Here is a 22,600-nt window from a genome sequence, read left to right on the forward strand (position 1 = left end):
CAATTTTAGAAGCAGCTATTACCTAGGTGCCAGTGGCTCCCACCTGTAATGCTAGCTACTGAGGAGGCTGAGATCTGAGGATTGTGGTTTCAAGTCAGCCTGGGAAGAAAAGTCCCCATGAGACTCTTATCTCCAATTAACCACTCAAAAACTGGAAGAGCACTAGCCTTGAGCACAAAGAGGCTCAGAGATGGCACCCAGCCTTGAGTTCAAGTCTAACGACTGGCAAAAAAAAAAAAAGGCAACTATTACTCAGGAGACAAAGATTAGGAAGTCAGAGATTTAGGGCCAATCTGGGAAAAAGTGAGACCTCTATTTTAACCAATACTCTGGATGTGGCAGTAAGCACCTGTCATCCCAGCTACACAGGATGCATAAATAAGAGGATCATGGCTCAGGCTTGCTCCAAGGAGAAAAAAAAAAAAGAACTGAAGCAAGAAAAGGGCTGGAGGTGTGGCTGGAGTGTATGCTTAGCATGCATGAGGCCCTGATTCAAATCTTAAAACTACCAAAAAGTAAGTACATTGTAGCAAAGAATTAAATGGTTAGTAGAATTAGATACAATGCTTTAACTTGCTGCAGTGTTCTGATAACTGTTTCTGGCCTATCCTTGAAAAGCAAATGATATCTTAGAGCTAGATAATGGAAATGGGGAAATCACAGCCCCCCCCCACACACACACATGCACACTTACCATTTGTGGGTCACAGTGTGAGAACCACTACCAAAAGTTCACTGGGAAGGGATTTGTGGGACGAAAGAAAGCACAGACTTAGCCTTGTTTCCACTCATCCTTTCAAAAGCATGGTTGTGAGGAAGAGGTCAGGGGAAAGGAAAGCCCCCATTTCTCTGGGTTCATGGACTGGAATGCTTCTCTAAGTTTCTCTGGACCCAGTTGTGCAAGGACTTCCGGGCAGGACAAACTCCAAGGAAGAAAGTGTAGGAAGGCCCATCAGGAGACCTGAAGTTGTACTGGATGGGAGGTTCACAGGTGGCACCTCAAAGTTGAACAACACTAAGAAAAACAGGACTGGAGTGAGGGCAAAGAAAATCTCAAAGTGAGAGAGGAACCTTGATACAGACTTCAATCTGCAGTTCTAGATGACCAGAATTCTAGATTGCCAGAAACCACTGCACTGAGAAAACTCAGACCTGACCTGATTGATTTTCCACTGTGAAGTGAAACCAGGCAGTTCATGAGCAAGGCTGTTAGAGTGACTAATAGTAAGTGTACCAATCGGACTGGATGAAGTGATACCCAGATGCTGTCAAGGCATTCCTAGGGAAGTGCTTCCAGGAGTATTTCCAGAGGAGACTGGCATCTGAATAAGGAAAGATCTGCCTCACTCATGTGGGTGGGCACTATCCAGTCTGTTCAAAGCTCAGGTTCCACAGAAAAGGCAGAGAGAGGGAAGATGAAGTCCCTCTACCTTCTGGATCCAAGTTGTCAATTTTCTCCTACCCTTGGCATTAGAACTCCAGGACGTTGAGCTTTCAGACTGCCATCTCTTACCCCAGCAGCCCACAGCTCCGGGTTTTCATAGTTTTGGACTCAAACCATACTGCATTGCTAGCTTTCCCTTTTCCAGCTTTTGATGGCCTATCATGGAGCTTGTTGGCCTCTAGGACCAGGTGGGTCAGTTTCTATAATATAGTCCCTCTCTTTCTCAAAAAACCCTAGCCAGTACAGCTGAGCTCACACATACACAAAGAAGCTCCATCTGATTCTAAGACTTTGGCTTCACTCAGCTGAATTACTTGCTCCATACCTCCTCCACAGAGAATTCCCTGGTGCCTCTTCCCTGAAGAGATACCTCTTGATACCTTCAGGATGGGAGAGTAAAGGAAAAGAATCATTGAACCATTGTCCCAGAGAACCTCGAACACATTACAGACCAATGAGATTTTTTTTAATGTTGTAGAAATGCTGGCCTTGCATGCTGATAGTGAACCTGCTTAGTTATATCAATGTTTTCACTACAAAAGGACTCATGGTAATGTTGAACTAGAATACCTTTCTTTAATCACACCAAATTAATAAACTTAGCAAGGTCTTCCTCTTTTAAAGAACTGGGAGATTGGAAAAGACATAAAACAGTCATTGGAACGAGGCACTGGTGGCTCATACCTATAATCCTAGTTAGTTAGGAGGCTGAGAATGAGCTGATCACAGCTCACAGTCAGCCTAGAGAAGGAAAATTCATGAGACCACTTCTCAACACATGGGTAAACTGCATATTGATCTCATTCAATTGCTTGATAGGAAGAGTAAAAATTCTAGATCTGGAGGCCTAGAAATTTTCTTCTATACTCAATTCTTTTATTAAGTATGTGTGCCATTGGGTAAATTTCATTGGTACTTGACACATGAGGTTTCTGCTATGCATCAGCAAAGCCATAGGCCTAAACACACACACACACACACACACACACACACACACACAGAAGGCAAGATTCAGTCATCTCAAAGAGATTATATTCTAGAAGGGTGGGAAGAGCACTGAAAGAATATAAAACAAAGGCATGCAGTACAAGATAGCAAGAAGGCTGAACTGGAAGCAGAGCTAAGTCCTGAAGAAAAGGAATTGGCTGGGTGTCAGTGACTCACACCTGTAATCCTAGCTACTCAGGAAACTAAGATCTGAGGATTTTGGTTCCAGCCTAATTAGGAAAGTCTGCAAAACTCTTATCTCCAATTACCAACCAAAAAGCCAAAGTAGCGCTGTGACTCACCTGATAGAACTCCAGTCTTGAGTGAAAAAGCTAAGGGACAGTGCACAGGCCCTAAGCTCAAGCCCTAGTAACCCTAGTATCAGCACAGAGAGGAGAGAGAGAGAGAGAGAGAACTAGAACAAGGAAGGATATATCTGTGTGTATGAGCCATAACCACTGTTCACAAGTGGGATACGTGTCTTCTGTATTTTCTCATGTTCCTCAGCTGTACATGATGTTTTGTCTATACCAGCTGTAGTTGGCTCAGAGCAGACCCAAGTGAAGCGAGAGCCTCTCAGGCCTTGGGCTTAAGCCATCTATAAACAGCCGTAGTTGGCACTTTCCTGCAGTTGTTTACACCTGGACACTATAGGAGTCCACTTTACTGTAGGAGACCAATTTTTACCTTGAAGAATGAAGCAGAGTTACAAACCGATAACTCTCAGGGAACAGTGACTGTTTTGATCTATAAATACAACAGTCAAAAAGTTATTTTCCTTCCAATTTGCTCCAGCTTCTCTTGAAACAAAATCTCAGTGTCTTTTAGCAGCGAACAAAATATATTTAAAACCACTGTCTAGTATTCAAGGCCATGAAAACTCTCTTCCCTTGTAGCACAGTTCATCTTTAATAGGGAAGATATTCTCTGGTGTCTGTCTGGGACACAGGCCCTGGAGAAGATGCTGCTTGTGATGCTTTAATGTATAATGATGCCTTCTCCTTGGAAGTGGCCATACTGTGAGTGCCACACACCAACAACAGGTGCCCAGTGAGTGCAGGAACACCCTGGCTCCAGATAAATGCCGGGAAAGCTGGTGTGGGTAGCTCGCGGCATGTAGAACACACTTGGGTTTTTTTGTTGTTTCTTCTTTAATTTATTTACTGTTATTGTAAAGGTGATATGCAGAGGGATTACAGTTACAAAGTCAGATAAAGAGTACATTTCTTTCTGGACAATGTCACTCCTTCCTTTGCTCCCCTCTCAGTTTTACCCTCTCATTCCCACCCACAAGTGGGATAGTTCATTTTTCCCAGAAGTGCTCAGCTTACTCTTGGTAGAGCTTTTGAAGCAAGCCCAGAGACTTTCATTCTATCATTTGTTGTGGAGAAAGGAAGAGAGCAGGTATACTAAGCTTTTTTTTACCTTTAAGAGAAATACATAACTCATTACCTGACTCATGCAATTGTAATCCTTCTGTGTATCACCTTTGTAATAAAAAGGAAATTAATTTCTTTTAAGATAAGCACGTAGATGTGAAAACTTTTTGGCCTTTTCCTTACATTGTCAAATTATCTTTCAGGAAGGTTCTACCAATTTTATTTTCCATCACAATGTCCAGAACTTTCTGTTTCCATGGTGTTGCCCAAATTTAAACACAAAAGTTCCAATGTAATTCAGTGACACAAATGTCCCTACCTGCCCTTAGTGTCCTCCCTTCCTGCCATAATACATCAATTGATGGCAAGCACAAATATTCTCTGACAAGACAAAGAGCCACAGTGCTAGAAATGACCTTGGAATAGCAACCCACTCCTTTTCAGTCCAACAAGTTTATTCTCAGATGAGAACACAAAACCCTAAAGAAGTGAAAAATTAGAGCCAACACATTCCCAGTGAAAACCAAACCAAAAAACACACATGTGTGTTTAAAAATAGAAAATTTAAAACACACTACAAAGAAAAATATAATAAAATGTGTCTTTGAACCTTGGTAGTTACCTTCAGGGAGTGAGAGACTTTTTCTGTTTTTATTTTTCCAAAGTATATTAATTTTCAAAAAGCAGAGTGGGTATTTCTTTACAGTACAGGAAAAAAGGTTTTCTTTAAGAGAAAGCTAGGTTTGAAAGTTTCCTATTGTATTTAATATTTGCCTAACATCCTAGGGTGAAGTAGACTACAAAACAGAAAAAAGAAATGGTAACGATTTAAGAACACTCTAGAACAACAAATTCCAGGATTCAGAGACCCAAACAAGCAGAGCCTCACTGAAGCAACTTCTGAAGGCACCAGACTCTTGATATATTTGAAAAGATAAACGCGTGTGGTCAGATGGGTAGGGGACAGGCCCTGGAGACTTCTGCTTGAAGGATAGAGGATGGATGTTTGATTAGTGCTTTTTCAGGAGCACTGTAAAATCCTGCCTCATCTCTGTTTGAGGATGTATCAGGATTAGCTGGAGGTGCTGTGGGACAGGTCACCGTGTCAGGAGCTAATTCATCAGCATGGGAGGGAAATACTTAGGAGTCACATCCACAATGCCTGCTGTTTCCTCTCACCAGACACCTGGACTCATCTTGTCTTCTGCCTATGTAAGAGCTGGAATCATGGCTTAAAACATTTCTCTTGACTCTCTGGGTATGGTGGGTTTTGACTGAATGAATCACAAAATCATAGGTTGTTAATTGTCAGAATACAGATGCAATGATGCCTTTGAAGTGTGCCAGCTAGCACATTTGAGCCTGATAGGGCTGTCAGATTTACCAAATCAAAGCACAGTGCCTTTAGATAAAGTTGAATTTCAGATAACAGTGGCTTAGTGTTTTGGGTAATTTATGTGTTGTATTTCGCTGGGAGTCTGATGTGTACTCTGGAAAACCCCACGGGGCCAGACATGGAGGCCACACTGTGCATTTCTGAACATCGGGTCTGTCTGACTTCCATAAAGATGTAGAGCAGAGCCTTACAGAGAGAAGACCTGGAAAGCAGTTGTGCCGAGCAGGGGTCCTTGGCACAGGCTTTTCCATAAAAGGGGAACAAATAGGACCAGTTTCAAGCAGCTGTTGAAAACTTAAATGATCTAGTACAAATGAAACAAGTATAACTCAGGAGACTGAGATCTGAGGTTCTTATTTGGAATCTAGCCCAGACCGACAGATCAGGAGACTAGTTCACCAACAAGTGGTAGAGTGCTAGCTCTGAGAATTAAAGCTCAGAAACAAACACAGCTCAAGGCCTAGAGTTAAGTCACAGAACTAGCACAAAAGAACCAGATATGTATCAGATAACGTACAAGTTCAAAGCATGACAAGCTAGAGCATTCCCTCTGAATGACATGATGTGATTTCTCAGATGTGCTAGGTCTCTGGACCATTCCACTGGGACCGAATGGCCAAATTCCTGCCACTGTCCCTCCAGCTTGATACTGAGAACACAAAGCGTCATCGAGAGGAATGGCCTAGCTTTTAATAAGGCAGTAAGGACTTTTATTAACTAACATAACAATTAGTCATTCACGATAGAAACCATTATCTCTGCATTATTACACTGTAAATATGAAAAGAAAGATCAACAGCACCTCCCTGCAGTGATCACTGGGGAAACCAGAGCTAATTGCCTTCCCTACATTATCTAGTCTGGAAGCTCCCAGCCAGGCTAATCAGCTAAATCACCTAGGGAGTGTTTTGAAAAGATTATCTTTTTTTAATAACAAAAATGTCTCAAACATACAAATAAAACACTTCTATACCCACCACCTAGATCCCTGTCATGAACACTTTACTGTTTGATCACTTACCACAGCAAAGTAAAATGCAAATATCTGTACCCTTTCCTTAGGGAATTTATTAACCTATGAAGGCCCACTCAGCCCCAGAGATTGAAGATCTACTGGTTCAGAAATTCTTTCACACTCCCTGTTTCATTCTGCTAATCCTTGCCATCTTACAGTGAGGGGAAAGAGATCTATCTGGCCAACCACACACAGCCTCTTAAAACCTCTGCCTGAACGAGGCACATTGGCTAGAAAAGGTGATGTGTTTGTCAGTTTTCTGTTACCATAACAAACACATGAGACAGTCGTTATGGAAAGGTTTGCTGTGGCTGTCAGCTTCTGAGGTTTCAATCCTTACTTGCTTCCTGGCTTACAGAGGAACCCCAAGGCTCACATGATGGGAGCAGACCTACTCGCTTCCATGGCCAGGGTACAAAAGAGAGAAAGAGGAAGGGACTGGGATTCACCAGCTCCTTCCAATCACCTCACTCCAGTGCTAGGCCCACCTCTTAAAGTTTCCACTACTTCTTAATAAATATCCCAATAGGGCTGGGAAGGTGGCTTAGCGGTAGAGCGCTTGCCTTGCATGCATGAGGCCCTGGGTTCGATTCCTCAGCACCACATAAGCAAAAAGAATAAAGCCGGAAGTGGTGCTGTGACTCAAGTGGTAGAGCGCTAGCCTTGAGCTGAAGAGCTGAGGGACAGCGCCCAGGCCCAGAGTTCAAGCCCCATGACCGAACCCAAAAAAAAAAAATCCCAATAGCAACAAACTGGGGAGCAAAGCCTTAAGCTCACAGCCTTTGGGGGCCACATCCATGATTCTAGCCAAGGGGATGAACAAGCAGCAGGAAGAAGCAGGATTATAGGAGAGAAGCTGGAGAATGTAGGCAGAGTAGTACAATACTAAACAGGAAACCACTCTGTCTAGCCTCTCCCCATTCACAAATAAGGAAGCTGGTCCAAGGAGACAAAGGGACTCTCCAAGTATTGTTGAGCAAGTTCAAAGCAAGGGAAGTCTAGACCCAAAATTCCCTAATTGCCTTCCTGGTCACAAGCAGGACTGCCTCCCTGAGGCTCCATTCATTCATTCATTCATTCATTCATTCATTCATCTAACCATTTTCAAGTACCTACTATATAGCACACACTAATAAAGCAGGCACAGTCTCTGCTATTGCCAAGTTCCCTGCTCTGTTTAAAGCTCTTCCATATCACCCCTGTAACCTTCCGCTGACTCAACCACAAGCATAGCTCAACACATTCACCAAATAAAACGAAGGAGTCAGTGCCTTTCAGAATGACTAGAAATAGTGTCTGGGAGGATAAGGGTCTGATTTTTTTCTTAATTGCTTTGGGTCAGAGAGAGTCAGTTCCCAGCAACAGCATCCTGAAAGTCGGCATGGCAATGTAGCCCACTTGAGATGCAGAATGTTGAAGTGAGTCACAGCCCAGGCTGGTGGGAGATCATTCCTAGGGCACTGGCAGTTCATGGTCCAACAGTATAATGGCTTTTCTCTGAAAGGGATTATTCAGTCATGAAAACCTGAGCTCAGTGTTGAGAACCATTTCCATTTAGAGAGAAATAATTCATGGAGCAGAAATATGACTGATATTTAAACAAATCTGAAGATTATCTAGAAATTTGGTAGTTAGATTTGTCAAAGTTATTTGATGCCTTCACAGTTATAACTATCAAGACTACCCATCTTATAAGATGCTAAAATACACCACAGTGTTTTTAAAACACTGTATCAGCTGACACTGGCAGCCCATGCTGTAATTCTAGCTACTTAGGACACTGAGATCTCAGGGTAACAGTTTGGAGCCTGCTGGGGCAAGAAAGTCTGTGAGACTCTTATCTCTAATTAAGCACCAAAAATCCAGAAGTGGAGTTGTGGCTCAAATGGGAAGGTGGCATCTTTGAGTGAAAAATCTCAGGGACAGCACCAGGTCCTGAGTTCAAGCTCCAGTACCAACACACACACACACATACACACACACACACACACACACACACACACACACACACACAAGTACATATGCACACAAATACAAATGCAGTGTCTTTTTTTCTTTTTCTTTTTTTTTGGTCGGTCGTGGGGCTTGAACTCTGGGCCTGGGCACTGTCCCTCAGCTCTTTAGCCCAAGGCTAGTGCTCTACCACTTGAGCCACAGTGCCGCTTCTGGTTTTCTGGTGGTTTTATTGGAGATAAAGCCAGCCTAAGCTGGCTTTGAACCACGATCCTTAGATCTCAGCCTCCTGAGTAGCTAGGATTACAGGCATGAGCCATGTATCTAATGTTTTGTTAAAACAAATCAGGTTAAGTGATGTTTATTGAAGGTTCATTTTGTAGCAGCAACTACTCCAGACACAAGAACAGTATTCTGGGCACCCCTTCAACTCTCCTTATAATCAGTAGGTCCTGATCTCTGCTGTACTTTATAACTGCAGTTTGTAATTGAATTGAAGCTTAAAGAGAGTAAGCAACTGATAGGTCATCTCTCCAGATAGAAAAATGTCTGAGATGTGAACTCAAAATCTCTTTATAGAGGGGCTGGGAAGGTGGCTCAGTGGTAGAGCGCTTGCCTTGCATGCCTGAGGCCCTGGGTTCGATTCCTCAGCACCACATAAGCAAAAAGAAAAAAGCCAGAAGTGGCGCTGTGGCTCAAATGGTAGAGCGCTAGCCTTGAGCTGAAGAGCTGAGGGACAGCGCCCAGGCCCAGAGTTCAGGTCCCACGACCGGACCCAAAAAAAAAAATCTTTATAGAGTTGTCACTTCTGGGACCATGAGGCTCCTCCTATGGGATTAATTAACAGTGTGTGCCATTGTGCAAGGTTCTATAGACAGCAAAAAAATGAAAGTTTTGACTTGCTATGAACTGAGCCTAGCAAAGGAAGAAAGAGACAACTGTGCTGGGAGCCAGGCTAAGAGGAACTTTCAAGATATTTGTCAGTTTGTCAGTTAAGTGTTACTGAGGAGTCAAAGATAACTAGAATAGAAGAAAGAGGCTAACTGTTCTATAATCATGGTAGAGAGGGTAGGAAAGAGTATGTAAGAGGAAGAGTCAATAAACAGGAGGAGAAGGTTTGTAAGAAGAGAAGTGAATGAATGAAGAGGAAATAGAAACAAAGTTCTAGGCTACTGAAGGAAAAGAAATATTATGATTAGTGGAGGATGCAGACCATGTTGAAAATATTTTCACTTGGATTGTTGTTATGCTAAAGAGATAGAGTCCACATTAATGTGGACAAGAGAGGATTGAGTTCTTGGAGCAGGATAGTGAGGGTCCATTCATCATAAAACCAGTGTCTGCTATGTGCTATTTTAGACACTATGGGTGCAAAACTAACCCACACTCTGTCCTCATGTACCATTAAGTCTAATAGAAGAGAAAGACTTTAAGTGAGAATTGAACATTAGAATGGATGTTGGAGGGGCTGGGAAGGTGGCTCAGTGGTAGAGCGCTTGCCTTGCATGCATGAGGCCCTGGGTTCGATTCCTCAGCACCACATAAGCGAAAAGAAAAAAGCTGGAAGTGGCGTTGTGGCTCAAGTGGTAGAGCGCTAGCCTTGAGCTGAAGAGCTGAGGGACAGTGCCCAGGCCCAGAGTTCAGGCCCCACTATACCGGACCCAAAAAAAAAAAAAAGAATGGATGTTGGATACTGTGATCAAAATGCTCAGGTGCAAATGTTTTTTTGTTTTTTTTTTCCTTTCATGCAATTGTTTCTAACATATTTATAAGACGATTTCTTTGTTGCTTTGTATGTCCCTCCCCATGTTGGTATAATTTGTGGAGGGGAAGGGAAAAAACAAATCGTTTAACTAGGGATACAGGTGGGCACATTGCAACAATGAGATGTACAAGTCGTTATGTCAAAAATGAACTTTAGAACTTTGGTGGGGGGTGAGGGGAGAACTGGGTGGGGGGAGGGGGGAATATGGGAAGGGATGGGAGGGGAAACAAAGAGAAGGCAACAATGCTTGATAAGAAATGTATTCGTTATCTTGCCCATGTAATTGTAACTCCTCTGTATGGTCTTCTTACAATAAAAAATAAAATACTCAGGTGATCCAACAAAGCAAAATAGAGAAATTAGATGAAGACTATATACATTGTAGAAAAGTCTTCCCAAAGTAGGGGGAAAGGGACATGAGGAATAATAGAGGAGGTGATATTATTTGGAATATATTGTAAATGTGTGGAAATGTGCCAGTGAAATCCCCCTCATATGGCTAGGAATGTGGCTTAGTGGTAGAGTGCTTGCCTAGCATGCGTAGGCCTGGGTTTGATTCCTCAGTACCATGTAAACAGAAAAAGCTGGAAGTGGCACTGTGACTCATGGTAGAGTGCTAGCCTTAAGCACAGAGAGGCTCAGGGACAGTACCCAGGCCCTGAGTTCAAGCTCCAGGACTAGCATTAAAAAAAAAAAAAAAAGCGTGGGCTGGGAAGGTGGCTCAGTGGTAGAGCGCTTGCCTTGCATGCCTAAGGCCCTGGCTTCGATTCCTCAGCACCACATAATCAAAAAGAAAAAAGCCGGAAGTGGCGCTGTGGCTCAAGTGGTAGAGCGCTAACCTTGAGCTGAAGAGCTGAGGGACAGCACCCAAGCCCAGAGTTCAGGCCCCACGACCGGACCAAAAAAAAAAAAAGCAATCCCCCTCATAGAACGAATGTAACATAATTTTGTAAATTATGGAATAAAAAAATACATTCCAGCTGGATGCTGGTGGCTCACACCTGTCATCCTAGCTACTCAGGAGGCTGAGATCTGAGAATCACAGATCAAAGCCACCCCAAGCAGGAAAGTCTGTGAGACTCTTATCTCCAATAAACCACCAAAAAACTGGAAGTGGTGTTGTGGCTCAAGTAGTAGAGCACTAGCCTTGAACAGAAAAGCTGAGGGACAGTGCCCAGGCCCAGAGTTCAAGCCCCAGGACCCACAAAAATAATGATAATAATAATAATATATTCTTAAGAAGAAAGGGGGGATAAAAAAACAAAGGAAGAAGATATAAGCATTCTGAAACTATTGAGGAAACAATTTTTGCCTTCTTAATGGTAACAAGATTGAAAATGTTGAGAGTGGGAATAAGAACATGTTTGAGGACTATGGGAAATAGCTAGACTCCATCCATGGGATCATTTGATATCAGCAATAGAGAAATATATCTGCCAAGAGGCCTTAAAAGCTGTTATGGAGTTAGAAGACAGGACCCGGTGGGCTCAGATTTCTGACTTTCTCAATTATATATAAATGAAGTAAATGATGGGCTGAGCAGAAAGAAAGGCCGGTGTATGTCATGACAGAATTTAAGGGGCAAAGCACTGAAAGTTTCCAGAAAGGGCATGGTGTTCAGTTGGCAAGAGAAGTAAGAAGAGCCCAAAGGGACGAACTTGATAAGATAGTAATAGAGAAAAAAATAGAGAAGTAAGGTCAAGAGAAAAGAGAAGGAGAAAGGAAGGAGTCATCAGAATGGGTGGATAAACTCAAGCAGTGAACTCTCAGTTCCGCCAGATCTGTAGGAAGCTCTGAAATTGGGTTCATGAAGAAAATCATTGGCACCAGATTAATGTAAAGAATGTCTAGCCAGAGATTTCACAAGATTTTATTGGGTCCTTGGAAAACAAAGCCTGGAGCAAAGTTTAGGTGCTAATGCTTAATGGGCAAATCTAACTACAGGATGTTGAGAGGGAGAAAAAGGATAAATGTAATAAAGAAAGGGGAAAGAAACATAGCTAGCAAGATCAATAGAAAGCCCACGGATTGGGAGAAGATCTTCACTCACCATACAATGGACAAGGGTCTCATATCTAAAATATACCTGGAACTTAAAAAATTAAATCCGCCAACAACAAATCCTCAAAGAAACAACTGCCCAATAAATAAGTGGGCTAAAGACTTACAGAGAAACTTCTCTGAAGAGGAAAGAAGGATGGCCAATAGACACACGAAGAAATGCTCAACCTCCCTAGCCATAAAAGAAATGCAAATCAAAACAACACTGAGATACTACCTCACCCCAGTTATAATGGCTATAATCAAGAACTCTAATAACAACAGATGCTGGAGGGGATGTGGACAGAAGGGAACCCTACTGCATTGTTGGTGGAATATAAACTTGCTCAACCACTTTGGAAAGTAGTATGGAGGTTCCTCAAAAGACTCCACATAGAGCTCCCCTATGACCCAGCAATCCCACTTTTGGACCTTTACCCAAATGATCACAAACAAGACCATACTAAAGCTACCAGCAGAACTATGCTTATTGAAGTATTATTTACCATAGCTAAGATATGGAACCAACCCAGATGCCCTCAGTAGATGAATGGATCAAGAAAATGTGGTACATATACACAATGGAATTCTATGCCTCCATCAGAAAGAATACATTGCCCCATTTGTTAGGAAATGGAAAGGCTTGGAAAAAATTATATTAAGTGAAGCAAGCCAGGCCCCAAAACCATAGGTCCCATGGTTTCCCTTATTTGCAATAACTAGTATATGGCTGAGACAAGCAGAAACGGTCAGATAAGTTGATGTTAGGTGAAATGAACCTCAAGATAAGGCCTCAAATGGTCTTTTCTTTCTTGTGATTATTTCTATTGTATTTATATGATGATTTCTTTGTTGTTTTGTATGTCCCTCCCCTATGGTCTAACCCCTGTTTTCACAGTATTTAATGTTGGTATAATTTGTGGAGGGGAAGGGAAAAAACACATTGTTTAAATAGGGATACGGGTAGACCCATTGCAACAATGAGAGTTATGTCAAAAAACGAACTTTACAACTTTGGTGAAGGTGGGGGCAGGGCAGAGATGGTAAGTGGAAACAAAGGAGGAGGCAGGAATGCTTGATAAGAAATGTACTCATTACCTTGTAACCCCTCTGTACAGTATTTCACAATAAAAAAACTTATTAATATAAAAAAGAAAAAAAAAAAAGAATGTCTAGCCAGGATAGGAATCAAGGCCTGGGAAGCTCTGAGGTTGGCAAATGTGGTCCAGAAAAATTGTCTTCCGTGTTTTACCTTAGAGCAAATAAACCATATATGCGTTCATGAGTGTGTTTACTATCAAATAGATATAAAAATGTGTACACATAAACTGATGCATCATAAGTGCATGCACATAGTCTGTACATCTCTAAGTGATAGCAAGGGATCAAACTGGCTGCTGATTTGGTTTAATTCAAACCTCCATATGCTGGATGATATGACTCAGAAAAATCTAGAGAGCTAAGTAACCTCACTTCATGGTAAATAGCATTTACCACATCTATTCAAGAGAGCTAGGACAAGAGAAACTCTCAATGAGATCTTGCATTTGGGAGCAGATTTCGGGAATGTTTTTCAAATGTAAACTCAATGAAGTTAGCCAACTGGCCAACTAGGGAAGATGAAAAAAAGAAAGTCAATGATAGAATTAGGCAGAAAAATGTTTGTTGCTTCTCCCCATTTTATAGACGAGGAAATTAAGTATCTGAAAATTGAAAGGCTGATGTATGACTACATACTAGTAAGTAGCAGAGTACACTGTCAAATCCATCTGTCCTGTGTCCTTTGAAATACATCACACTCCTCCACTCCACCATTTGTGCTCCATAGCCCAGGGTCTCCCCTTCCCCCCTTTCGGTGCCTGGGTACTGTCCCTGAGCCTTTTCACTCAAGGTAGGTGTGTTACCACTTAAGCTATAGCTTCACTTCCAGTTTTCTGGTGGTCAATTGAAGATAAGGGTCTCATGGGCTTTCCTGCCCCAGCAAGTTGTGAACCACAGTCCTCAGATCTCAACCTCCTGAGTGGCTAGCATTTCAGGCATGAGCCACTGGTTCCCAGCAAGCCGGACTCATTTGTGTGCTCTTCCTTATACCATTTCCTCTGTGCTGACAAAAGTGATTAATTGCCCTTCCCCCGCCCTGGAGCAATATCTCCAGGCCCTGCCACACATCTGTATTGGTGAGTCACCTGCCACCCTCCCATTGGACTATATTTTATCTAATGGAAAGACCCAGCTCTGCGTCTTTTCTGTTGTTAGGACTAACTCTCCGGTCAGATCCATCCAAGCTGCCTAAGCATGCCCATTTGAAACAATGTGTTTCAAATCCAAGGTGCATCAAGCAGGATGTGACACATAAAAGACTCACTAAGGACAAAATCACAAGCTTGGTGCCATTACTATGGGAAACACACTTTAAAATGTAAGTGTAATTGAAACTTGAGTGCATGCATTTATTTGTATTTGGGATTCAGCTAATTACCCACCTGACATCTTTATTTTCTGGGCCCAGAATGTGCAATAACATGCCAGCTTTGCTATTTTCTTCTTTTTTTTCCCCTGAAGCCAAGGACTTACAGCAATTGCTTAGCTTCAGATCCTTACCTTGAAGATTCCAATAAATCCACAAGCTGTCTTTGAGAGAAAATTGGTCCCATAAATAGAAAGCAAAGTGGGAAAGGTGACCCAGTGGTCAGGCCAAAGTGCCGCAGATCCAGCTCAAAGTCTACTAGGCTATCTAAGATCAGGGCTCCCTAAGCTCAAAATATCCAGCACTTTCCTCTTCCCACTATAGACCAGAGAAGAAAGGAGAGCCTGCACTGAAGAGAAGAGGTTCACAGTATTGCCACTGCACATTATTGAGCAGCTTTGCCCTTGCATGAAATATTTTTTTGGGTTGATACTAGGACTTAAACTCAGAGCCCAGGCACTATCCCTTAGTTCTTTCCACTCAAGGCTGGTGCTCTACCCTATAAGCCACAGCTCTACTTTTGGTGGTTAATTGGCGATAAGAGTCTCATAGACTTTTTCTGCTGCGTCTGGCTTTGAATCACGATCCTCAAATCTCAGCCTCCTGAGTATCTGGGATTACAGGAAAGAGATACCAGCACCTAGCTTAGAACTTTTAAATGTCCTTTGAGAGTTAGGAAAAGGACTTTTCCCCTGATTCCTTTTTATGAAATACTGACAGACACCTTAGAAATGGAATCTTCTATACTAGACTCTAAGCCACGTGAGATTGTGGCTGGGTCTGCCCAGGGGCATGAAATTGGAGTAAGGAGACACTAAAAATCACCTCAGTGACAGGAACCGTGACAGAGTCTCATCTGTCATCAGTCGGCTCATCTCTAGTAAACACAGCCCATTCATCTGAGAGAGATGCAGTTCCTCAAAAGATTTTTTTTCCATATAACAAATTACCCTGGACAGATAGCAAGATTTCATTGTTGGTTTTTTGAGGTTTTGTTTTGTTTTGTCTTAATTTAAAAGTCAAGTTGGCCTGGCCTCAGTGGCTCACACCTGTAATCCTAGATACTCAAGAGGCTGAGATCTGAGAATCATGGTTTGAAGCCAGCCAGGCAGAAAGCCTGTGAAACTCTTATTTCCAATGAACTAACAAAACACCAGAGGTGGAGATATTATTCAGATGGTAGAATGTCAGCCTTGAGCAAAAGATCAAGATTACAACTGTAATCCTAGCTTCTCTAGAGACTGAGGTCTGAGGATTATGGTTCGAAACAATGGATAGGAAAATCTCTTGAGACTCTTATCGCTAATTAAAACCAAAAAGCTGGAAGTGGAGCTATAGCTTGATTGGTTGAATGCTAGCATTAAGCAAAAAAAAAAAAAAACAAGGATAGCACCAAAGTTCTGAGTTCAAGTCCCAGGGCTGGCACAAAAAAAAGAAGAGGAAAAATAAAAAGCTAATGGGTAGCACCCAGGCCCTAAGCTCAATCCCTAGTGCTGGCACACAAAAAATAAAGTCATAAATGAAGACCTTGAAGACAGGTGACAGGATGTGAAAATAAATGCCCCCAGTAGTAATTTTTGTGCTATCTTTGCACAAAGAAAATCACTTTGTTCCCCAGTTTGGACGCAATGAAGGAATCTAGCCATTGTGTAAATTACTTAAAATTCCACAGTGCCTGCACTATTCGAGAGAGAAAAAAAAAAAGCAAACCTAGGAATTTGCAGCTGTGGCTCCCACGGAGGCTTCTAACTCGGGCAGCATGAGGTTTAGCACACAGCTGTTGCTCATTTGAGCTGAAGATTTTTTAATTGCCTTTGTGTCAAGATTTATTAAATAACATTTGAGAGAAACAAAAACTATAATAGTCATATTAGTAGGAGGCTGAAGAAAAATATAATAATAGTAATAACGGGAACATAGCATTCTTGCCTTGGAAGCCAAGTCTGAAAATATCTTTTCCACATAACCAGCTACCAGTCATCCTGGGAAGAGTTTCCAGGAAAATCCAAGCCATGGAAGCCCTGTGGCCTCCGCCAGAGCTCAGATGCTAGCTGCTCTCAGTCATTTATCTAGAAGTACTTCTCCTGAGCGGCCTCTTCTGATCCTACCCTCTCCCATCCTATTATATAGAGAGGCAAGAGTCGGGGTGCTTGAAACAAATGCAGCATTAGCCAGCAATGGGTTGCTCGCCTAAGTGGTCTGCATCATCTTTGCAAACCTCTGTAATTGCTGTTTTCCTAGTAGACTGGCTCATCCAAGACAATATGGCATGGGGGTGGGGAGGGGGGATAGGAGCCGGGGAGCTGAACCTTCCCCACTAGGCTTAGAGTAGCTGTCTGCGTGAACAGAAGATAAAACACATGGACCCTCCCAGGTTCTTCTGACAAGGCAAAGTAGGGGGAGGGAGCCTTTCTACTAAAACTAATGTTATCTTTTAAGGGAGAAGTCCCAACCACCAAACATAGTCTTCAACAAAAGAGGTAAACCAAGCAAACTGCAGAATAAAGTCGTAAATCTTCACTATCCAACTATAATCTCTATCATGCTTTGCCTTTTAACTTGTTTCCACGCAAAACATTTTAAGAGGCTGTCAACTACAGTTATTAGAATTATCCAAGTATCACTTATAAAGAGGCTGGGAAGGTGGCTCAGTGGTAGAGTGCTTGCCTTGCATGCATGAAGCCCTGGGTTCGATTCCTCAGTACCACATAAGCAGAAAAAGCTGGAAGTGGCACTGTGGCTCAAGTGTTAGAGCGCTAGCCTTGAGCTGAAGAGCTGAGGGACAGCGCCCAGGCCCGGAGTTCAGGCCCCACAACCGACAAAAATAAATAAATAAATAAAAGTCAGTATATCACATTAGACGATTCTACAAAATAAAAACAAAAATCCCACAGCGATAATAACCCCAGCAGTCCAAGAAAAACCCACATTAATAGTACAAATTATGAATACAATTTTAAAAAAGAAAAGAAAATCACATTAGACATTTAAACAGAGGTAACTACATTTATTCAAGAAATTCAGCGCTGCTGCTTAATGCCACTAAGGACACAGTTTTAGGTGTGATTTCACATGCTTTCAAAATGTCAGTACAGTCCCCATAGTAAAGCATCTTTGTGCGTGTCAAGTTTGTTTACTGTCATTACATTATACATCATACTTAAGACCATATCACCTCAAAATTAAACAATTTATCTTGTAAGTAGACACCAGCCAAAATTTAGCCTGAAAGATGAAAAAATTCAAAAACACTTTAATTCTTGAAGACAGATCTCAACATGTTTCAATGTATGAGTACTATTTACTTATAGAGACATGAAGTGTCCATTGAAAAGTGGAAATGGAGACTGGAGCCAGTGACTCATGCCTGTAATCCTAACTACTAAGGAGGCTGAGAACTGAGGGTTGAAGTTTAAAGTGAGCATAGGCAGAAAAGTCCATGAGGCTCTTTATCTCCAATTAAGCAGCAAAAAGCTGGAAGTAGAGGTATGGCTCAAGTGGAGGAGCACTACTCTTGAGCGAAAAGGCTAAGGGACAGCCCCCAGGCTCTGAGTTCAAGCCTAAGTCCCAGTATCACTACTCCCCGCTCCTCTGAAAAAAAAGAAAAAACTGGATTGAGACTCTGGAAAAATGAAATGCTCTGGAAAGACTAAGGGGCTTTTGTTGTTCATATTGTTCACATTGTTGTTGTTTGTTTTTTTGTGCCAGTCCTGGGGTTTAGGACGTAGGCACTGACTGTGAGTTTGTTGTTCAAGGCTAAGGGCTGTACCCCTTGAGCCACAATTCCACTTCTGGGTTTTTGGTAAATGCTTGGAGACAAGAGTCGGAAACATATGGTGATGATGGTCTGCTGGCTTAGCATTCCATACTCCAATTTCATATTTAAGTAGGTCGGATCAGGTTAGTCTTCCATAGATACTATGGTCCTAGAAGTGGGAAGAAGTGAGCATTCATTCATTCACACCAGTTATTAGTGTCAGCTTGTCAGTTACGGTCGGATTGGGCTGTGGATTGGTACAAAGACAACTTGTCTATTCTTTCTTTCTTTCTCTATTTATTTATTGTGCCAATCCTGTGGCTTGAACTCAGGGCCTGAACACTAGCCGTGAGCCTTTTTGCTCATGGCTAACACTCCACCATTTGAGCCACATCTCCACTCCCAGCTTTTCTGGGAGTTTATTGGAGATAAGAGTCTCATGGGGAAGGGGAAACAAAGGAGGAAACTACAATGCTTGATAAGAAATGTACTCATTATCTTGCCCATGTAATTGTAACCCCTCTGTACATTATTTTCACAATAAATAAAAAAGAGTCTCATGGACTTTGCTGCCTGGATTGGCTTTTAATCCTCAGATCACAGCCTCCTGAGTAGCTAGGATTACAGGCATGAGCCACCTCGCCCCACAGGAAGACAGGTTTTTGCTTTTGTCTTTTTTAATTTCATAGGCATGTAATGCTTAGGATAGTACGGTCCAAGTAAGCATTCAGTAAAGATTAGCTATTGATGTTTTTTAATGAAATATATTAGGATTTAGGAATTTGAGGGCAATGGAAAGAGTCAATGATGACATGTTCATCAAGGGGATATGATATATATTCAAAATTAATAAAAATGGCTGATATATATTATGTGTGTATGTGTGTCTCTGTGTGTGCATGTGTGTGTGTGTGTGTGTGTGAGAGAGAGAGAGAGAGAGAGAGAGAGAGAGAGAGAGAGGAAGAAAGAATCCTTTGGCAAATAACTACTTGTAATCTTCAAAAATGTCTTCAGAAAATGTTCCACACTGCTAGAGATCAGAAGAGCACTACAACCAAGGGCTCGCTGTGGTTCCCAGCTCAGCTCATCAGCTTCACAGGTCATTGTTGAGTCAACTGAGACAAGTGGCAGGAAGTTGAATGGGTCTGGGAACAGTATGTGTTTGTCCCTTGTGTGTAGGAAATGACAGAAAAACATTTCTAGAGGAATAGAACAACCAGCCCCATCCACACTCTCCCATGTATCAGAGTCTTCTTTGTACTTTATTCACAACTCAACTCTAAGTTTGTGATTGTTTGAAAATAAAAACTTTTCTTTTTCACCAACAGCTAGGATTTATTAAGTTTATTTCACTGAGTATGATGGCTCCTGAGCAGGTTCAGTTCCCCCAAGAAACCTCTCTGGTTTGCATGGCTACTGGAGTCATGAGCCTTTCCTCTGTGCCCTTTCAACAAGCAGATCCCAACCTAGGGACAACTTACAACTGCAGAACTACTGCCTGCTTTTGTCGCTAACATCTATGCCCCTCTCCTCCGGGAGATAGCTCTTTCAGCTCAGGACTGTGTCTGCTCTGGATGTGTCCATGGCGCCCTGAGCAGTCCTAACCCTCAATACATGCTTGTGCAGGAAGCATTCACACTTAAGATGACCACAGGTAAAAAGGAAGCACTAAGTCTGTGGCTCATGCCTGTAACCTTAGCTATTCATGATCTAAGGATCATGGTTCTAAGCCAGACAGAAGGAAAATCTATGGGGCTGTTATCTCCAGTTAACTGCCACAAAGCTGAAAGTAGAATTGTGGCTCAAAAGCCAGCCTTGAGCAGAAAAACCCTAGTTCAAGCCCTAGTACCTACACACACACACACACACACACACACACACACACACACACACACACACAGGTGACACAGGATGGAATGCATGCCTGACATGTCTCCCTTTCAAGGTGGCCCTGGCTCTGGCAAAGGCACACAGTGTGAGAAGCTGGTGGAAAAATATGGCTTTACTCATCTCTCCACTGGTGAACTCCTGCGTAAAGAACTAGCCTCCGAATCTGAAAGAAGCAAATTGATCAGAGACATCATGCAGCGTGGAGACCTGGTACCCTCGGTAAGCTACCCCCATCCTTCCCAGGAGACCACGCCCCGCCTCCCCAGGGAACCCCTCCCCCTCCTGCTTGGTAACCCGCAGCTGCCTTCCCCTACAGAGGTACCTACCTAGAGGGTTTAGATAGAAGTGGGTTTTATTTCTCCTTTACATGACAATCCAGAAACAAGCAGGTCTGCAACAGATGTTGCACCCAAGTCACAAGCTCCTTGGCCAGCTCTTTAAATTTCATCCTAGTCTTCGTTTCCCCCAAGTCAGGCCCCGACTTGACTAGTTCAAAGATCTTCAGAACAGAGGTGAGTGTGATAAGACACAGCCTAGAATTAGAAACCTTCAGGGAACAGAAAATAACCTTTTGATCTAGTTCTGCAGGGAGCTTCAGGGAATGAGAGCATTTGGCATTTTGTTTCTGTCATTTAAGAATATTCCTTTGTTAATACCTTTTTTTTTTCAAATCTTCATTCGTGTCAGCCATGTGTATCCAAAAATATTCATCTTACCCCAGGCAGGCACTGGTGGCTCGTGCCTAGCTACTCTGGAGACTGAGTTCTGAGAATTGTGGTTCAAAGCCAGCCTGATCAAGAAAGTCCAGGAGACTCTAACCTCTGATTGATTAACCACCAGAAAACTTGAAGGAGAGCTGTGGCTCTAATTAAGCAAAAGAGCTCAGAGACATCCCAGGTAGTTAGACAGACAGACAGACAGACAGACAGACAGACAGACAGACAGACAGACAGACAGACAGATAGATAGATAGATAGATAGATAGATAGATAGATAGATAGATAGAAGATAGATAACATCCTTGACCAACAAGATCCCAAGCCAGGCTCTGTAATTAGTTCTTGAGCCATACAGTCTCTGCTGGATAAGGATACAGGCTATGTCCCAGCTGGAAACATCTTGGTCAAAGGAAATCAGTCATGGCAGTCTTTTTTTTCTTTTTTCTTTGCCAGTACTGGAGTTTGAACTCAGGACCTGGAAGGGCACTGTTCTTTAGCTTTCTTGCTGAAGGCTAGCACTCTACTTACTTGAGTGATCGATCCACTTCTGGCTTCTTGGTGGTTAACTGGAAATAAGAGTCTCATGGACTTTCCTACTCTGGCTGACTTAGAACAGCAATCCTCAGATCTCAGCCTCCTGAGTAGCTACGATTACAGACATGAGCCACCAGTGCCCAGCTCCCCAGGCTTATTATTGTCACAGCAAGCAAGCCATTGCTTCAAAATATGTTTCTTCTGCAGAAACTTCCAGCAGCTTCCCATGACACTTAGAATGAAATGCAGAATCCTGTCCATGGACGTGGCCCCCAGACACCTCTCCAGGGTTATTCCCCTCCTCCCTCCCCATGCCGGCTCCCATTCACACACTCCTCATTCCTCTCACAGTCAGGCCGTTCCTGCCTCCAAGCCTTTGTACGGGCAATGTCCTCATCCTGAGTGATATTTCTTCATATAGTCACACAGTTTGCTCATGTCTTCCTCTAAATCTTTGTGTTGTGTTGTTGTTGTTGTTGTTGTTTTTTTAAGTCAGTTGTGGGGCTTGAACTCTGGGCCTGGGCGCTGTCCCTGAGCTCTTCGGGTCAAGACTAGCACTCTACCAGTTAAGCCACAGTGCCACTTTCAGTTTCTTAGTGGTTAATTGGAGATAAGAGTCTCACAAACTTTGCTACCTGGGCTGGCTTTGAACCATGATCCTCAGATCTCAGCCTCCTCAGTAGCTAGGATTACAGGTGAGAGCCCCCAGTGCCCAGCTTAAATCTTTGTTTTAATGTCAAAACTACATTTTGGGGGGGGGAAGGAGGGGGTTGTGCCAGCACCGGTGTTCTCCCTTAGCTTTTTCACTCAAAGCTGGCACTCTACCACTTACAAATGTGACAGCTTCTTCAGGAGGCCTTCCCTGACCACCTTATCTAGAATAGCGCCTCCAGCATTTTGTTCTCTCTTTGTCTTGCTTTAATTTTGTGCTTGTCAGTTGTCCCTTGCTAAATATTGTAATTATTTATATTTTTGTTGTCTCTCTCATCGAGCTATGATCTTCCTGAGGAAGATAATTTACAATTATCTAGAGAAAGATTTGGCCACCTGTAATGGCATTATTCCTCAAGCTCCTGCCAAAAGTCAGAGGACAGGGAGCTCCTCCCTTTCCGCACAACAGTGAGCTGACTGCAGTTTCCCACAGCCATTCCCAAACCTCTACATTCTTTCCTCCTCATTTTCCATAAGCACTTGTTAAAATGAAATAAAATATATTCTGGCCGTAATGGGATTCGAACTCAGGTCCTTATACCT

General features: G+C 42.6%; 1 protein-coding gene across 1 annotated transcript in view; it reads left to right on the forward strand.

Moving 5' to 3' along the window:
* The window catches only part of LOC105987108 (adenylate kinase isoenzyme 5-like), a 55,780-nt gene that overhangs the window by 5,615 nt on the left and 27,565 nt on the right, over positions 1-22,600 (forward strand). Inside the window, exon 2 of the mRNA XM_013018266.1 lies at positions 20,149-20,312. Within this exon, the coding sequence (XP_012873720.1) occupies positions 20,149-20,312 (164 nt within the window). The remainder of the gene's footprint in view (positions 1-20,148; positions 20,313-22,600) is intronic.

This window comes from Dipodomys ordii, unplaced genomic scaffold, assembly GCF_000151885.1.
Source record: "Dipodomys ordii isolate 6190 unplaced genomic scaffold, Dord_2.0 Scaffold39, whole genome shotgun sequence".
In the NCBI taxonomy this organism is placed as follows: domain Eukaryota; kingdom Metazoa; phylum Chordata; class Mammalia; order Rodentia; family Heteromyidae; genus Dipodomys; species Dipodomys ordii.